The sequence below is a fragment of the Nicotiana tomentosiformis genome, chromosome 4 (genome assembly GCF_000390325.3).
Source record: "Nicotiana tomentosiformis chromosome 4, ASM39032v3, whole genome shotgun sequence".
Taxonomy (NCBI): Eukaryota; Viridiplantae; Streptophyta; class Magnoliopsida; order Solanales; family Solanaceae; genus Nicotiana; species Nicotiana tomentosiformis.
The window spans coordinates 8,601,796-8,621,357 of record NC_090815.1 but is presented as its reverse complement, the minus strand read 5'-3'; the positions used below and the strand labels follow the sequence as shown (position 1 = coordinate 8,621,357).

General features: G+C 38.9%; 2 protein-coding genes across 2 annotated transcripts; one reads left to right on the top strand and one right to left on the bottom strand.

Annotated features, from left to right (window-relative positions):
* Nucleotides 1-1,154: 1,154 nt before the first annotated feature.
* Nucleotides 1,155-1,535, bottom strand: LOC138909231 (protein PELPK2-like). Its single transcript, XM_070200417.1, has one exon. It carries the CDS (start codon nt 1,533-1,535, stop codon nt 1,155-1,157), a length of 381 nt encoding a protein of 126 aa, XP_070056518.1.
* Nucleotides 1,536-4,736: 3,201 nt separating this feature from the next.
* Nucleotides 4,737-5,108, top strand: LOC104119368 (protein PELPK2-like). The gene has a single exon (XM_009630860.1). The coding sequence runs from the start codon at nt 4,737-4,739 to the stop codon at nt 5,106-5,108; it is 372 nt and encodes a 123-aa protein (XP_009629155.1).
* The last annotated feature ends 14,454 nt before the right edge of the window (nt 5,109-19,562 follow it).

Here is a 19,562-nt window from a genome sequence, read left to right as displayed (position 1 = left end):
GCAGATGATTTCTTCGGGAAGGGGAAGGATTATTGAGCCTAAGTATTGTGATGGCAACTGTACGTTCCTCTTAGAACTAAGAGTATCTATCTCAGTTGCCATTGTAGTTGTAGATCTTCAATTCTTTGCGTATACATGGAAGGGAGGTTTAGCATTGAGCCCTATTAATTCGAGGGCTTGCATTAAAAGAAAAGTACTTGTATTACGTGTTGTATTGTATTATTGCTTTATTAAATACTATTTGTCTTGATTGTTATTTAAATTTTATTGTATCGTATCTTTAATTCTGTCGTTACATAACGACGAAAATGCTACTTTATGGAACCACCAATATGGCGTGATCGCGTCGTTACCTTTTTTTTTTCTCTCCTTTTTTATTATTAAATATTCCTAATTTATCTTTTATACCCAATCTTTTTATGTAATAATACATCGTACCTTACTTTTTCTTTATGATATTGCAAGTTTATTCTTCGTATTGATGTAAGATTTTCTCTTGTGAACCCTTTAATCTTTAAAAGTTCTTTTATTTCTTTATTTTTTGTTATTGCCTAAAATTGTATTGGCATGGTCGGAAAAGTAGCCCAAGTTTGAGGAGTTTAATTATCTTCATATATTTTCTTTATTCCTTTTAGCGGAGGAGCCAAATAAGTGCGAGGGGTTCAATTGAATCCTCTTTGGCCGAAAACTATATTATGTAAATATTTTGTGTAAATGCATGAAATGGCACACTGCGGAACAACAATAAATGTTTGGGAAGCTTTATATTCGCTCTATTTGAACTTCCTCTACTCGCGATTGCTTTCAGTTAAAAATGGAAATGATAAAGCTTATTAAATTCATTATATTATATTAAGTAGGATTCTCAAAATAACTTAATTTTCCCCTATGTATATTTATGCTCAAATTTCTTCGAAAAATGCATATAGATTGATCTTTGCTTATCATGAAAATATACCGGAAAACTACATAAAAATCAATCACATTAATAAAAGACACTTACTACTGAGCCAATAAATGCATTACACTCAGAGAGTATAAATGATACGATACATAATTAAGAATCACTCAAAACTCTAAAACGACAAATAAAGAAAAAACAAACGATAGACACCACAAAGCATAAAACAGGTAAAATATTAGAATCCGCGAGATCAGTTTGATGGAGGAGGTGAAAGTGTAGGCATGGTTGGAATAGTTGGAATGTTTGGAAGTGAAGGCATGTTGGGAATAGGATTCATAGCAGGCATTGGTGGCAGAGTCATCTTCGGAACAGAAGGCAAAGTAGGCAAAGAAGGCAATGGTGTTGCTGTTGAAAGTGTTGGCAATGGTGGCAATGGTGGCAATGTGGCTGCTGTTGGCAAGTTAGGAATTTTAGGCAACTGTGGCATTGTTGGCTGAGGCAATGACGGTATTGTAGGCAAGTTTGGAAGTTGGAGTAGGCCGCGAGCTGCATCGCTTGTGTGGATGCTTGATAAGGAAAATAATGCTATAATCAAGAAAAGGATTGAGCAGTTGCAACTGGAAGAAGCCATTGTGTCAATTTGATATATTGCTTTGTTTAAAGGAAATGAAGTTAATAATAGAAGTTGGAAGTCTGTTTAATTGAGTGAGTTTGATCATTTACTAAAGGGTACTATATATAGGGAAAGTTGTTGAAAAACTAGCACGATTGTATGTGATGTTTGGGTGTGGAAACATGAGCCTCTCTATTGTTAGTTCACCTTCCTAAATGTTGATTTGAGGATGCACAAACTTTTTAAGTCAATAATATTCTGGAAGTAGTTATACATAGATGAAGTTCGGATCAACCATATTTAATATAAAATGGCACAAAGTATTTTTTTATTCATATACAAAATATTATATACTATATTGGTTTGAATATTTTTAAAGTTTTAAAGGAGAACAAAACCACTATTCAGAAAGAGGGTGAATTACTTAAGATAGGAATAGAGAAGTGGGTTAAATAATTATGATGAATAAGAGAGTAATATTCACATGCAGTGATGGCAGTTGGGAATTGATATTTCATGAAAGCATATGTAGTAAAGATCCAGGAACGGCTCAAGGACACGTGGCATAAAGTCAAAGTTTAATATAAGGCCTAAATTTTTAAAAGAATATTATGATCCAGTATATATTTTTATTTGAAGTCTAGTTTTCTAGCTTTTTGAAATGCAAAGTTGTTAATAATTTTTTTATAATCGATTTTCTCTAATAATTTCTTTTTAATTGATAGTACAACAAATTTTTAATCTGTTTTGAGACATTATTGATCTAAGATAAGATTTTATCAACTAAAATTTTGAAAAACTTATTTTTTTTAGGCAACTATTATGGAAAAACTCTACTTTTGTACTAAAAGCACCAATTATTTTAAAAATAATACCTATAAACCTATTATTTCTAAAAAATAAGGTCCCCAAATTTGGGGGCCTAAGGCACAAGCCTTACTTGTAATAACCTTAGAGCCGCCCTGAGTAAAGTCAAGTAAAATATAAAAAATGATTTCATCAATTAGCGTTGAACTAATTGTTCACCAAATATTGTTGATCCAAACTTCATCTATGCATAACCGCTTTAAGAAAATTTCTTGACTTAAAATTAGTGCATCTGCCCTCAAACCAAACATTTGTGAAGGTGAGCTAACAAATTCCAACATTTCCTGTTTTACCCTATGGTCTCTGCCTTTTGATTATTTTTTATTTTTTTTTCCTTTCTCTGTTGTTTTTATTTTTTGAGTTATTCTTAACGATATGTATCGTATCATTTATATGTACTCTCCGAGTGTTATACGTTCATTGCAGAGTAACCTTTGTATTAATGCCACGCAGTTGTCTATTATTGATTTATGTGCAGTTCTCGTATCTCCAGTACATGTGAAGATAATTAAACTCCGCAAAAAAATAATACTTTGACAAGGTCATTTGTAGTAGAACAGTGGCATTACCAATAATGCACTTTTGAAGTCACACTCAGAAAGAGATATAATACAAAATAATTAAACGCTGGTAAATCCTGTAACAGAGACACCCGGACAGGCAGTGCACTACTTTAATATCAACCTGAATAAATTAACAATAACAATACAGTAAAATCTTACAAGTGGATCTGAGAAGGGTAGTGTGTACGCAGACCTTATCCCTATTCCGGAGGAATAGAGAAGGTATTTTCGGAAGATTAGTAACAACAACAGCATCCAAACAGATAATACCAGCATCGTTAGGACCGGAAAATAGATAAGCAATAACAAAAACAAGTAATAATAGCATGGTACTATGAAAACCGAAAAATAACCTGAATAAATTTAGAAATCCAGTAAAATCTTACAAGTGGGTCTGAGAAGGGTAGTGTGTACGCAGACCTTATCCCTATCCCGGAGGAATAGAAAAGGTGTTTCCGATAGAACCTCGGAAGATCAGTAACAACAACAGCATCCAAACAGATAATACCAGCATCGTTAGGACCGGAAAATAGATAAGCAATAACAAAAACAAGTAATAATAGCTTGGTACTATGAAAACCGAAAAATAACCTGAATAAATTTAGAAATCATAAATTCTGATGCAATGGACAATGGTTTATGCCTATCAACAAGCGACACGTATATAAATAGGACTCTCTGTACACACATGAAAATCAGCCAATTACCATAGCAACAAATCAGTGCAAATTATCTTCATTTCAATCAAATACTTGGAATCTTTTCTTACACTGCATTCATTTTCCAACTTTCTTACAGCGTATGTGATTGTTGTTATAAGGCAGCTTTCAAGAAGTAAGCCGTTCTTGTTTAACAATTTTGGAATGTACTAAGCTAGAAATTCCAAATAAGACCATGACCAGTATAAAAGTAATTAATCAGCTTTAACTCTGCCTCTACATATTATATTGAAAAGCAGTATATTTGCATTAGTTTACATTCCTCCAAAATGAAGTTTGAATATATAGATTTTCTAATCTAATAATCGATCCATATGAAAAAAGAATATGCATAACCCTATGAGCTTGCATACATTGCATGTCCCAAGTCAAAATAGAGGAGGAGGATTATGATAGACTGACTCCCAACATAAAGCTAGTCAATTTGTAATTATGATTCCTCCTAATAGAGATATCGTTGAGACGTACTCAAATTTGTACTAATTGTTGTTGATAAATAGGAGTAAATCACCCCCTAAACTTGGTTCCCCTTGGATTGTTTAAAGAAAGAAATTAAAGTGGGGAGATTACAGGAATAGGATACCAATATCGTGCAAATGTGATATATCTACATTCATTAATTTTCGTAACAATACCTTCTAAGGGAGGGCTAGTTCAAGATGTTGAACAACAAAGTTTGATTTTGGAAACACACCATCATTATGGGAATGTATACGTGGTAGAAAAAGTAGGTCAATCCATTGAAATATGGTATGCTACAAGTAAATATTTGCGACAAGAAATGAACTCTAATTTTTACTTCTTCCTAATAGGTAAAGAACAGAGAGATTTGCTTAATCTAGCAGGACGAATACTGGTGCATTTTTCTCAAACCAACATTTGAGAAGGTTAACTAACAATAGAATTTTAAAATTTAGAGCATATGCAACATCTCACCAAATCCTCATAGACCCTCAAGAACTTTCCCTATATATACCCTTTAGAGATGATCAAACAAAACACAACTGAATTTGCTTGGAACACAAAGCAATCTAGCAAACTAAGTCAAAACACACATACTCCTATTGACAATGGCTTCCTCCAGCAACTACTCTATCCTTTTCTTGTTCATAGCATTACTATCCTTATCAAGCATCACTACAACACATGCTGCTCGCGGCATACTTCAACTTCCGAACTTGCCTACAATCCCATCATTGCCTCAGCCAACAATGCCACAATTGCCTAAAATTCCAAATTTGCCAACAGCAGCCACATTGCCACCATTGCCAAGTGCTGCTTCTTTGCCAACACTTCCAACAACTACACCTAATTTACCATCTTTGCCTACATTGCCTTCTGTACCAAAGATGACTCTACCACCAATGCCTGCCAATAGTCCTCTTCCCAAAATGCCGTCACTTCCTACCATTCCTACACTTGCAACTCCTCCATCAAACTGATCTTGCGGCTTCCAACATTTTCCAGTCTTAACCTATGGTTTCTGCCGTTTATTTTTGTTTTTTTTTTCCCTTTTTCTTTGTTGTTGTTTTTATCTTTTGAGTGATTCTTAACGATATGTATCGTATCAATTATGCCATCTTGAGTGTGTTTACCCAAAAAAATCGGATAACAATTGAATTTATACGTGATTATAAGGATACGTGATCTAATTTGATACAAAGCGAGAAATCGATTTAATACGAAAGAATAAGTAGAAAAATAAATACAAACCATGTGGATTGAACAACTTAAGCCTCCCAAGGTTAATTTTCTTCGAATTTAGATGTGATATTATTGAAGCCAGAATAATATGAACAAAGCTGGAAAAAATGGTATCTTGTTCTCTTAAGTATGTTACCCTCCCCAAAGACTTACTCCATTCCCTTTATATATACAGGGAGATGATACCTTTAAGACATTATTTTATAGGAAATTATGTAAACTATTGGCTCCCTTTTTGATTTAATCCTGTAATTTCAGTCATAATGATTGGAAAATGGCGAGAATCAGGGATATTTGTCGTGTGAGTGGGTAAAGCTTTTCTTCGAGGCCGTTAGAAGCGGGGTCGGTCATGCCCCCGATAAGCTCGAGGGCAAATCTGATGGTCTTGTTCGAACTTCGACCCTCAATATCGAGCTTAGTTATATCGGTACCTTCGATCTCTTATGCCGAGCCTTGACCCATTGTTCCAGATGCCTCGATCGAGTATTGAGCTTAGTTCTACCTATATACAGATAGTCCCCTCATTTTTTGGAGAGTAAGCGATTAAAAACGATATGAACCCTCAGTCCTTACTTCGATAAATCATGACGATGGGTACATGACGTAGGTGATAAGAATAGTGGAAACGACCCATCAGTCCGATTTTTGAGGCATTAGTTGTATGTCAGTTGACGGTCGGCTACCTTGGTAGACGAACCGCCACTTGGGGAACCTATAAATACCCTTTAATCCATTTGTTAGAACTTTTACGATCAAATCCTTCTTGCGTTCTAAGGACTTCATATTCTTCATCTTCTGATTTTCTCAAAGCTTCCCCTTATCAACAATCTCTTTCCTTCATAAAAATGGCAAAAACTTCAAAGTCTATTCCCCAAAAAGAAACACATTCTTCTTCAAGACCTTCTGAAAATACTATTGTTACTGAGGAACCTCCCCTGAGATCATATATTCCTACTGGGTGCCCTACTGTGGCTGACTTCAAGGTTGAGAATACGCCTATGGCACCGAATCGATGTGAACCGGTCTCGAGGTATATGTGTACGATTTCGGACAGCATCCTCGATAAAGTTAAAGAGGACTATAACTGGGTAGACGAACTCGTAGTGGTTCCTACCTCTGAAGAATCAATCACCACCCACGTTGAGGGTTTCTTAAGTGTTTACACTTACCCTTTCACGTTGGGTCCTCTATACTCGGTTATCATAGCTTTTTGCAAAAGGTATGATGTGACGCTCGGGCAGATACATCCTTTATTTTGGAGGATCGTTATTCTGCTTTGATTCTTTGTGAGCAATGTCGAGGGATGTCCACTCATTATCGACCATCTCATGCGCCTATACAGCCCTCGACTTTACCGAGGAGGGTTAATTAAGCTTGCACGCCGAGCCACCAAGAGCTTATTCTAGAGTATCAACGAGGATCGAGATCGGGGCTGGCTAGGCCGATTTGTTCGAGTGAGGACCTCGGACTTAATCCGGGCTGCGGACATGCCATTTCCCGAGAAATGGAACATGAAATGTAAGTTTAGCTTTGCCTTCAGTTTTCTTTTTATTACTTTTCATTCAGTTGATTTCTCATTGATGCTATGTAATGCAGATGTCACTCAAATGCCGAACCCCGTTCCTGAACATAAAGAGTGGGTCGAGGGCATTGCGACACAGAGACCTTACTCCAAGCGTTTATGGCATGAGCTCTCAAAGGGCCGATGAGAGGCCCGTAATCATGGTAAGGGTTTTTCCCTAATAATACACCTAATCTTATTTTTTCATCATCAATCTCTGATCCGTTATTTTTTTATTTTTTAGGTTTAGGAAAGGACGTCGAGATGAGGCCTCCCTCAGCTGGCGATGATATATATACTGACTTTCCTACTCCGAAACAGGGTAAAGAGAAGAAGAAAAGGAAAACTCCGAGTCTCTCTGCCCCTGAAAGAAAAAGACCGAGGAAGTGACTTGTGCAGAAACCTAAGAAAACTGGTGCTCGAGAACTTTTATCGGACTCACTCAATCGTTTGAGTGATGAATCTAAGGAAGAAGAGAATTTTGAGTTAGTGGCCCGCTTGAGAAGCGGCTTCGAAATTCCTCGAGCCATGGAGGCCGTAGAAGAAACAACGACCGAAGTTTCTGAGAGGGTTGAGACCAATTTGGCCTGAGCCAGTGAGGTCGAGAAAGAAAATGTGACCGGTACATCCCAGTCAGAATATAACGCACCCAAAGAGGCGCTTGGGGTGATAGACCTTTCTGGGTCGCCTTCGTTTACAACTTCTATGATAAACGAGGCCCAGACATTGAAATGTAACCTCGACAAAGGGGCCTAAGGAGTAGCCGATTCTTTCCATAATATTTTTGACGACCTAGATTCTACTGCTTTGGAGGATGTTACCGGTTTAAGCGACCTACCGGTACTAAGGAAGATACCATCCCCGGGAGCTGGCGGGTCCTCATCGAGCCCAAAATTAGTGAATCAGTTCCCTGCCCCGAGTGTTGATCCTACTCGGAGGCGAGTAATTTATATATCCCTCCCGGAGGACGCCCGGGTTCTTTATGCCCCGGTGGGGATTGCTAGTTATCTTCGATGCTTGGTGACCGAAGAGGATCAAATAAAAATAAATGAGGTAGAGGCGCCCTGCCTATTCAACGAAGCTCAACAGTCGCTGAATCGGGTAATTTTGAATGTCCCTTTATTATGTACTTAGCTTTAATCATGAATAATCATAACATTTTTCCTTTGTGTTTGTAGGCCTCGGTGCTTCATCACGAGGCTTTTCTTCGATACCGGGAGGAGTCAAAACGTTTTGAGGCTGAGGCCCGGGAGCTTGCCGAAAAGAGGGATGCTTACAAGCTCCTTAATGAAAAATCCCAAGCTGAGCTGGAAGCGGCTCGTAGGGAACATACCGAACTGGTTGAGTAGGTAAGGATAGTTTTTGGAGTTAGTGATGATGAGTCAAACTCAGTAGCTAACAATCCGAACTCGCAGGTTCAGAATAAACTTGACGTGATCGAGCAACTCCGAAGTGAGGTGGATGCGGTCAAAGCCGAGACCGAGGAATGGAAGAAAAATACATATCGCTTAGCCTCGGAGAAAGAGACTGCCTGGACACAGTTTGCTTCTGCTCAGGTTCAGTTTCGGGCTGCAAAGAAGAAGAACTTGGCACACCCTAAAATGATCGAGGGACTCCAATCTCAGCTGAGCTCGGTTGTTTCTGGTCAAGAGAATCTGGCCAAGGAGCTCGAGGCTACCGAGTCAGAAGTTATTATGGCCCAAAACGAAGCTGATAAAAAAGTGTCCCAACTCAAAGTTGATATCGAGTCTATCCTGGAGCAGGCAAAAAACATGGTGAAGCATGCAAGGTAGGAATCCCGAAGGGAGACCCTCGAGGGAGTCAATGCTCAGAATTTTGACATATTGACCGAAATCGAAAATGCCAAGACATGCGAAACCAATGCTCGGAGGCTATCTTTTCCCGAGGAGGATTCCGAGGCATCTGAAGAGTCGGGTGAGTCCAGTGGTGAAGAAGAGCCCGTAGGCGATGACGTAGCACTCGATGAGGATTAAGCCATTTTTCGTCTTTTGTACTCATTTGTTTGTTGAGTCCATTCGGCCTTTGTAAAAACATGCATTGGGGCTATCCAGCCTTTGTAAATAAATTTGGATATATATATATATGTGTGTAAGGCTTTTTCCTTTCATCGTTTCTTGAATTTCTCCCTTGCTTTTTTATTTATCTTAACGACGGTCGAAATACCTTAGCATGAAATAATTATCTCGGAATGGCCTTAGCCTTTTAACTCGGGCGGTGCCAAATAAGCTTCATGCCCTCAAGTTTATTAACTCGGAACGGCCTTAACCTTTTAATTCGGGTAATGCCAAATAAGCTTCATGCCCTCGAGTTTATTAACTCGGAACAGTCTTAGCCGTTAAATTCGGGTATGCCAAATAAGCTTTATGCCCTCGCGTTTTATTAACCCAGAACGGTCTTAGCCGTTGCATTCGGGCATGCCAAATAAGATTTATGCCCTCGAGTTTTGTTAACTCGAAACGGTCTTAGCTGTTGAGTTCGGGCATTCCAAATAAGCTTCATGCCCTCAAGTTTATTAACTCGGAACGGCCTTAGACTTTTAATTCGAGCTATGCCAAATAAGCTTCATGCCCTCGAGTTTATTAACTCGGAACGGCCTTAGCCGTTGAGTTCGGGCATGCCAAATAAGCTTTATGCCCTCGAATTTTGTTAACCCGAAACGGTCTTAGCCGTTGAGTTCGGGCATGCCAAATAAGCTTTATGCCCTTGAGTTTTTTAACTCGGAACGGTCTTAGCCGTTGAGTTTAGGCATGCCAGATAAGCTTTGTGCCCTCGAGTTTTATTAACTCAGAACGGCCTTAGCCGTTGAGTTCGAGAATGCCAAATAAGCTTTATGCCCTCAAGTTTTATTAATTCGGAACGGTCTTAGCTGTTGAGTTAGGGCATGCCAAATAAGCTTTATGCCCTCGAGTTTTATTAACTCGGAACGGTCTTAGACGTTGAGTTCGGGCATGCCAAATAAGCTTTGTGCCCTCAAATTTTATTAACTCGGAACATCCTTAACCGTTGAGTTCGGGCATGCCAAATAAGCTTTATGCCCTCAAGTTTTATTAACTCGGAATGGTCTTAGCCGTTGAGTTCGGGCATGCCAAATAAGCTTTATGCCCTCAAGTTTTATTAACTCGGAACGGTCTTAGCCGTTGAGTTCGGGCGATGCCCACAGTCCCCGAGTGCAACGAATGTTCGAACTCGGAATAAGGTGGCCCTTGATATCTTTTAGGTGTAGGAAATTCTTTAAAAAATGCAAGTGACTTTTTTGAAGATGAGATGTTTATCTGCAAAGAAGAGTCTCCTTTTTTATTCTTATGCATAATAGTCATACATGTATACACGTTTTGTGCTACGGCTCGAGTGATTAGAGCGGGCACAGTTCATTTGACCGTTTGGCCCTTACAATAAATCTTGTCAATCGAGGCCCTTTAATCTCGAAGTTGAAATGCCATGTTAATTTCGATATCCCCAAGGATCTCACCCTCGAGTGTTTGAGGTTGACCGAAGAGAGGCCTGCCTCAAATGTTGTCGTGATCATTGCAACCGGCCTTTGATTATAAGTTAGAACGATTTATTTGTTGCCTTGTTAAAAACCTTACCAAAAAAACCCATTTGGGAAAAACCCGGTTCAAGGAAAAAAGAGTGCAACGCGTGCTTTCAGACATAGGATCTCGTATCATCCTTTGTAAGTTGCCTGCAAGTGTCAATTTGAAATGTAAAAAAGAAAAATAGAAGAAAGGATTGGGGTCGTACCTTAGCAATAATATCATTTTAAGTGAGATATATTCCAGTTGCATGGTAATTGCTCGCCGTTCATTGTTCCGACCTTGTATAATCTTTTTTCGGTGCGGCCCCAATTTCCCTTCGTTCGAGTTTTGGGTGTTCAGTGTAAATTTTCTTAATACTAAGTCCCCAGTATTGAAATATCAAAGGTTGGCCCTTCGATTATAATATCTCTCGATCCGCTATTTTTGGGCGGCCAAACGGACAAGGGCGGTTTCACGCCTTTCATCTAATAGTTCTAGGCTCGTACTCATACCCTCGTCATTTGATTCCCTTGTTGTATGTCGAAATCTGATGCTTGGTTCTCTGACCTCGACCGATATTAAAGCTTCGGTGCCGTAAACCAAAGAAAATGGTGTGGATACGGTACTAGACTTCGAAGTTGTACGGTACGCCCATAGGACCTCAGGCAGTACTTCTTTCCATTTTCCTTTGGCGTCAACCAATCTCTTTCTGAGGTTTTGGATTATGGTTTTGTTGGTAGATTCTGCTTGTCCGTTCCCACTGGGGTGGTAAGGAGTGGATAAGATCCTTTTGATCTTATGGTCTTCAAGAAACTTGCTTTCTTTGCTGCCAATAAACTATTTTCCGTTGTCGCACACAATCTCGGCCGGTATTCCGAATCGACATATGATGTGATCCCAGATAAAATTGATGACTTCTTTTTCTCTGACCTTTTCATATGCCTGTGCTTCCACTCATTTAGAAAAATAGTCAGTCATAAATAAAATAAATTAGGCCTTACCGGCCGGCCGTGGAAGGGGGCCGACGATGTCCATCCCTCATTTCATGAACGGCCATGGTGACAATACCGAATGTAACGGCTCACCTGCTCGATGAATCATCGGGGCATACCTCTGGCATCCATCGCATTTTTGAACGAACTCCTTTGCGTCTTTTTCCATGTTGATCCAGTAGTAACCGACTCTGATTATTTTTCGAACTAATGATTCGGTACCTGAGTGATTTCCACAGGTACCTTCGTGGATTTCCCTCAAAACGTATTCGGTATCCCCTGGTCCTAAACATATTGCCATCGGTCCATCGAACTTTCTTCTGACGAAGGTTCCATCCTCGGATAAACTAAACCAGACTGCCTTGGTACGCAGAGCCCTCGATTCCTTTGGGTCCGAGGGTAGTTTTTCGGTCCTTATATATTCCACGTATTTATTCCTCCAGCCCCAAGTTAGGCTCGCCGAGTTGATTTTGGCATGGCCTTCTTCCACTACCGATCTCATAAGTTATACGACCTCTCCTGTTTTAAGCTCATCTTCTTCGACCGACAATCCCAAGTTAGCGATGGCATCGGCTTCGCTGTTCTGATCCCGAGGTACATGTTGCAAAGTTCACTCTTTGAACTGATGTAACGTCACTTGTAACTTGTCTAAGTATCTCTGCATTCGCTCTTCTCTGACCTCAAATTTTCCGTTAACTTGGTTTACCACAAGGAGGGAGTCGCACTTGGCTTCGATCACCTCTGCTCCCAAGCTTTTGGCTAATTCAAGGCCTGCAATTATGGCCTCATATTCAGCCTCATTGTTAGTTAATTTCATAGTCTTAATAGTTTGTCTAATTATATTACCTATTGATGGCTTTAGCACGATACCAAGTACAAACCCTTTGGCATTCGAGGCACCGTATGTAAAGAGGGTCCAGATTCCTGAAGGTGTCCTTGAGTTAATCAATAACTCTCTTTAGACCTCGGGCATCATGGTCAGTGTAAAATCAGCCACGAAATCTGCCAATATTTGGGATTCAATGACGGTCCGACATCGATATTCAATATCGTACCCGCTTACTTCTACGTCCCATTTGGCCAATCGGCCCGAGAGTTTGGGTTTATGCATAACGTTCCTTAATGAGTAAGTAGTTACGACACATATGGGGTGACATTGGAAGTATGGTTTTAGTTTCCTCAAGGCACTAAGCAAAGCGAGCACCAATATTTCCAGGTGGGGATATCTAGTTTCGGCCTCACCCAAGGTCCGACTAACATAATAAATCAGAAATTGCGTACCTCATTCTTCCCGGACTAGGACTCCACTTACCGCTATCTCAGATACTGCCAAATACAAGTATAGTTGTTCATCCGTCTTTGGTGTGTGAAGCAGCGGTGGGCACGATAAGTATCTTTTGAGCTCTTATAGAGCTCCTTGACATTCTAGGGTCTATGAGAAGTTATTCTTCTTCTTCAGCAACGAGAAATATCGATGACTCTTATCAGAGGACCTCGAGATGAATCGCCCTAGGGAGGCGATGCGCCCGGTTAGTCTTTGCACGGCCTTCACATTGTCCACTACCGTAATACCTTCGATAGCTTTGATCTTGTCAGGGTTAATCTTGATTCCTCGGTTTAATACCATGAACCCAAGAAATTTACCTGACCCGATTCCGAATGCGCATTTTTCCGGATTCAGCTTCATGTTGTACTTTTTCAATATATTGAAGGTTTCCTACAAATGCTTTAAATGGTCCTCTGCTCGCAGGAATTTAACCAACATATCGTTAATGTAAACTTCCATCGATTTTCCTATTTGTTCTTCGAACATCTAATTTACTAGGCGTTGGTATGTGGCACCGAAATTTTTTAATCCAAACGGCATTACATTATAACAGTATGTGCCGTTTTTTGTGATGAAGGAGGTTTTTTTCTGATCACCCATGTCTATCCGTATTTGGTTGTACCCGGAATAGGCATCGAGAAAACTGAGGATCTCGTGGTCGGCCGTGGCATCGATTATACGATCGATGTTGGGCAAAGGAAATGATTCTTTGGGGCATGCCTTATTCGAATCTTTGTAATCTACATACATTATTAGTTTATTCTATTTTTTTAGGGACTACCACTACGTTTGCTAACCAATCCGGGTATTTAACCTCTAGAATGGACCCCATTTTTAGGAGTTTAGATACCTCGTCCTTGATGAAAGCATGTTTGACCTCGTACTAGGGCCTCCTCTTTTGCTTGACCGGATTAATTTTTGGGTCCATGCTTAGTCTGTGAGTGGTTATTTTTGGTGGGATCCCTGTCATATCAAGATGGGACCAAGAAAAAAAATCAATGTTAACTATAAGGAATTGAACAAATATTTTCCTAAGTCCGGGAGTTAATCATGTGCCCAGGTATACCTTCCGATCGGGCAAATGCTCGATTAATACAACTCGCTCCAACTCTTCGATCGTTGATTTAGTTGCGTCGGAATCACCGAGGATTATAAACAATCGGGAAACCCCGTAATCATCGTCGAAGTAAGTCTTTTCCTTATCGGATCGTTGTCGGAATCGGTAATTGCTATTTGGCTTTTGGATCGGCGCCAGAATTCGGTTCCTTCGGTGTTGTGAGCATTGATATTGTAACCACTTCTTCTATGGCAAACATCTCTTTTGCGGCTGGTTGTTCCCCGTAGATTGTCTTGATCCCCCCTAGGACTGGGAATTTTAACACTTGGTAAAGAGTTGAGGGTACTGCTCTCATGTGGTGGATCCATGGCCTTCCGAGAAGGGCGTCGTACCTCATATCCCCTTCGATCACATAAAATATGGCCTTCAGTATGATTCTAGCGGTGTTGACCGGTAACGTTATCTCCCCTTTGGTGGTTTCACATGCCATGTTGAACCCGTTTAGGACTCGGACTGCTGGCACGATCCTGTCTTGTAGACCGAGCTGTTCTACGACCTTCGACCGATTAATGTTGGCCAAGCTACCTGGATCAATTAACACACGTTTGATTCTAGTTTTATTTACGAGTACAGATATTACCAGTGCGTCATTGTGTGGTTGTACGATCCCTTTTGCGTCCTCGTCGCTGAAGGATAAGGCTCCTTAAGGTATGTAGTCTCAAGTTTGTTTCTCCCTGGTGATGGAGATTCTGGTGCGTTTCAACATAGGCCCTTGTGGGATGTCGGCTCCATCAATGATCATATTTATGACGTGTTGAGTTTCGGTATCTTCTTATCATGTCGGTTTGTTAGAATCCCTGTTTCTAAAGTGGTTCTTGGCTCGATCGCTCAAACATTCTCGAAGGTGCCCATTGTTGAATAAACGGGCTACTTCTTCCCTCAACTGTCAATAATCTTCCGTTCTATGATAGTGAGTGCCATGATATTTGCACATCTGGTTAGGGTCCCTTTGAGCTGGATTAGATTGTAGAGGACGAGGCCATTTGGTATCACTAATGCACCCGATAGCAGATACGATGGCAGCAACATCGACATTAAAGTTGTACTCCGATAGCCTTTGTGCTTCTTTAGGCCCGATGGTCTTGTCAAAGCCATTTTTGGTCATGAGCCCCCGGGGTTGCTTTGACCTCGATCACTTCTCATGTCGTTCCTCAAGGGATTCCGCCCCGATCCACTGCTCCTTTGATCTCCATTATAGGGCTGATATCGATCCCCGTTTGATCCTAGTTCACAATCGAAGTCCCTCTTGGGTCTATCGAGAGTCCTGGCGGTATATATAACTTCAAAGGTGCCCCGAGTTGATCATCTTTGACTCTGATTTTTTATTGATACCGATTGTATACATCGTCCAGGTAACGACATGGTATTCTATCAGGCTTTGCTTTAATTGCTGCGAAGCCACTGAGCTTCGAATATTGAGTCCCTGAGTGAAAGCCTGAACAACCCAATCATCAGCGACCGGCGGAAGATCCATTCGTTCCATTTGAAAACGGGACACGAACTCTCTGAGCATCTCGTTCTCCTTATGTTTGACTTTGAAAAGGTCCGATTTCCTGGTTTCGACCTTGATGGCACTGGCATGTGCTTTTACGAAAGAGTCTGCAAGCATAGCAAATGAGTCAATAGAATTAGGGGGTAAGTTGTGATACCATATCATGGCTCCCTTCGACGGGGTCTCCCCAAATGTTTTCAGCAAAACAGATTCGATTTCGTCGTCTTCTAAGTCGTTCCCTTCGATGGCATATGTATAAGAGGTTACATGCTCGTTCAGATCGGTCGTTCCATTGTACTTAGGTATTTCGGACATACGAAATCTCTTGGGGATCGATTTGGGGGCCGCACTTGGGGGGAAAGGTTTTTGCACGAACTTCTTGGAATCCAGTCCCTTCAATATCGGGGTCGCCCCTGGGATTTGATCTACCTTGGAATTATAGGTTTCGACCCTTTTATCATTCGCTTCGATCCTCTTTTCCCTTGACTCTATCCGCTTTGTCAGCTCCTCGAACATTTTTATAATTTCAGGGTTAGTCCCCGATTCTTGTTCATTCGACCTTACCACGGCCGGTTCCATTCTGCGGGTGACTTCTTGGGGTGGATCGGGTTCAACCCTGCTCGGTGCCTGGGTTTGGCTTTGCAACTGAGCTATCGCCACATGTTGAGCTTGTAGCATTTCGAAGATCATGAGTAGACTAATCCCGTCTTCTTCAATGTTTTGTGTGTTTAGAGCTGCATATCGGACTCCACCACTGACGCTATTTTCAGTGTCAGTCCGCAAGTTCACGTCGATGACCACATGGGAATTTACATCGATTGGATCTGCAGTCTAAATCCCAACGACATCAGCAGGTGGCCTTGCATTAGCGGGCACCATCTCGTTATTCTCACCTTGATGACCAGCCTCGTTGTCGATATGTAGAGGTGCCAGTTGAGAGTTTGCCATTTTCGGCCTGAGATCAAAGATACTTCAAAGAGCAAGTGTAAAGTAGTGTGTGTTATGAAAGTTTGTACCAAATAACCACTATTATCCTTAGCCCCATGATGGGCGCCAAACTGTTTACCCAAAAAATCGGATAACAATTGAATTTATAGGTGGTTATAAGGATACGTGATCTAATTTGATACAAAGAGAGAAATCAGATTTAATATGGAAGAATAAGTAGAAAAATAAATACAAACCATGCAGATTGAACAACTTAAGCCTCCCAAGGTTAATTTCCTTCGAATTTAGATGTGATATTATTGAAGCCAGAATAATATGAACAAAGCTGGAAAAAATGATATTTTGATCTCTTAAGTATGTTACCCTCCCCAAATACTTACCATTTCCTTTATATATACAGGGAAATGAAACTTTTAAGACATTATTTTATAGGAAATTATGTAGACCGTTGGCTCCCTTTTTGATTTAATCCCGTAATTTTTGTCATAATGATTGAACAATGGCGAGAATCACAGAGACTTGTCGTGTGAGTGGGTAAAGTTTTTCTTCGAGGCCGTTAGAAGCAGGGTCGGTCGTGCCCCGATAAGCTCGAGGGCAAATCTGATGGTCTTGTTCGAACTTCGACCCTCGATATCGAGCTCAGTTATATCGGTACCTTCGACCTCTTATGCCGAGCCTTGACCCATTGTTTCAGATGGCTCGATCGAGCATTGAGCTCGTTTCTACTCGTATACAAAGTGTTATACATTGATTGCGCTATAGCCTTTGTATTAATGTCATGCCGTTGTCTGTTATTGATTTAAGTGTATTTCTCCAGTATATGTGAAGGTAATTATAACTCCTAACTAACTAACTAACTAACTATATATATATATATATATATATAAGCATGAATACAATGTCGGTTTACAATAATAACCTTATAATATTAAGCATAATAACTCATAATAAAATGACATAACCGAAATTTTAGATATTAGTCTTATAATCGTATTAGTTTTAGGACATAATCCTACACGTTAGGAATCTTACATGATTACCTTTAGGAATCCTATTAATATAATTACTTTTGGTCATAGACATATAATACTACATGTTAGCATGTATACCTAATACCTTTAGGAACACGTTATGTTCCTTTTAATATAATTACTTTTGTGGTAGAGACATATTTTTAGTCATGTAATCCTATTATTTTTAAGATATACTTCTTAAAAATTCCTATTACTAATTTAATTTGAAACGTATTATAATGTCCTATTACTAATTTAATTTAAGAATGTATTATATTGTCCAAATCGATTTAGAAAAAGGAGAGCATATATTATTATAAAAGCACAAATATAATATTAATAGACCAAAGCAGCCTTAAAATATTAAATGGAAGAACTCATAGGGAAAGGATAACTTCAATAACCTATTTTTTGGGCTAATTTGAGAATGTATTATACTGTCCAAATCGATTTAGAAAAAGGAGAGCCTATATTATTATAAAAGCAAAAATATAATATTAATAGACCAAAATAACTATAAAATATTAAATAGAAGAACTCATAGGGAAAGGACATAACTACAATAACCTATTTTTGGACTACAATACTTTCTTTGCTAATTTCTAATATTTAAAATTTTAAAATTAATAAAATTTTGTCTATTAAATTTTATTAAAAATATATAGAAAGGTTTAATAAAATCAATTTCATAAGAGTCCTCCATATTGGCAATACATTACCACTCCATAATGTCCAATACCAAGAAAAAATAAAAGTAATATTAAATTGACTGCATAAAGAGTTGAAATTTAGAATACCATAAATATCACTCAATAATTAATAAATACATGTACGCCCAATTAATTCAAGTTTTTCAAATAAATATCCTTCACATATAATTTTTCCAAATAACTATCTTTTAAATGTAGTTTTATCAAATAATTATTTTTCAAATATAATTCTTTCAATAAATCTTTTCAAATATAATTTCCTCAAATAAATATCTTTCAAATACAATTCTTTTATATAATTATTTTTGAATAAAAATACTTCCAAATAAATATTTTGAATATATTTCTTCCAATTAAAAAGTCACCATATGACACCTCATTTCATATTCATAAAAATACGGGTCTCGGCCCATTTTCATATTTTTCGTAAACATGGATCTCAGCCCATTTTCATATTTTCACGGCACCTCGTGCCCATAATTAATCATCATATTTTTCTGGCACCTCGTGCCCTCATTTCATATCACAACTGCACGGACAATTCACGTGCCAATTATCATTATCATTTCATCACAACACCTCGTGCCCACATTTCATTTTATAAAAGGCTCTCAATTTCAACATAAATTAGATTGTTATCAATTTACCAACAACAAGACAAATTGCACAAGGTATAAAAGTAAACACAAGAAAATTACAACATCACATAAAAATTATCAACACCATAACCCCACATCATCACATATCGTCCCTGACAATAGCCAACCTTATCGCTCCTATTGCCACCCTTATCGCTCCTATATCTACCCTTATCGCTCTGCCCAGACAATACCAATAGCCACCCTTATCACTCCTATTGCCACCCTTATCGCTCATATAGCCACCCTTATCGCTCCGCCCAAATAATATTCCAACAAACACAACAGTGAAATGCCACCCTTATAACCACATAATATCAACGGTGAAATGCCACCCTTATCTCCCCAAAATAACAACTCACACAACACAACAATTTACATGGAAAATTATCACAACGACATAATAAAATCAATTCATATCACAATTTTCCCAATGGCCACAACCAAATTCCAAAGATATAACAAAATCAATTAATTTCACAACAAATAGCCCAAGGCTCCACACAATATGCATAACACCCAAAAACAATCAATAGAGATAGAAATTACTCATCATAAAGCAAAGTCTTCATTAAATTCAAATTTTCAATAATTATATAAACACCTCTTCTTAAGCTCATTTAATTAATTATTTGCAGAGGAAAATTCATATTGGAATTAATTTCCAAGAAATATTAAACCAACAATACTCACGAAATTTCATAAATATTTCTAGTAACAATCACATCAAATTATCATATAAAAACAAATTCAATAATAAGGATTTAGGCATGGCAAACAGATTATTTAATAGTTTTCAACAATTTCCCAATTTACTACACAATAATGCATAAGACTTTAATTCAGTGAATTTTTGCA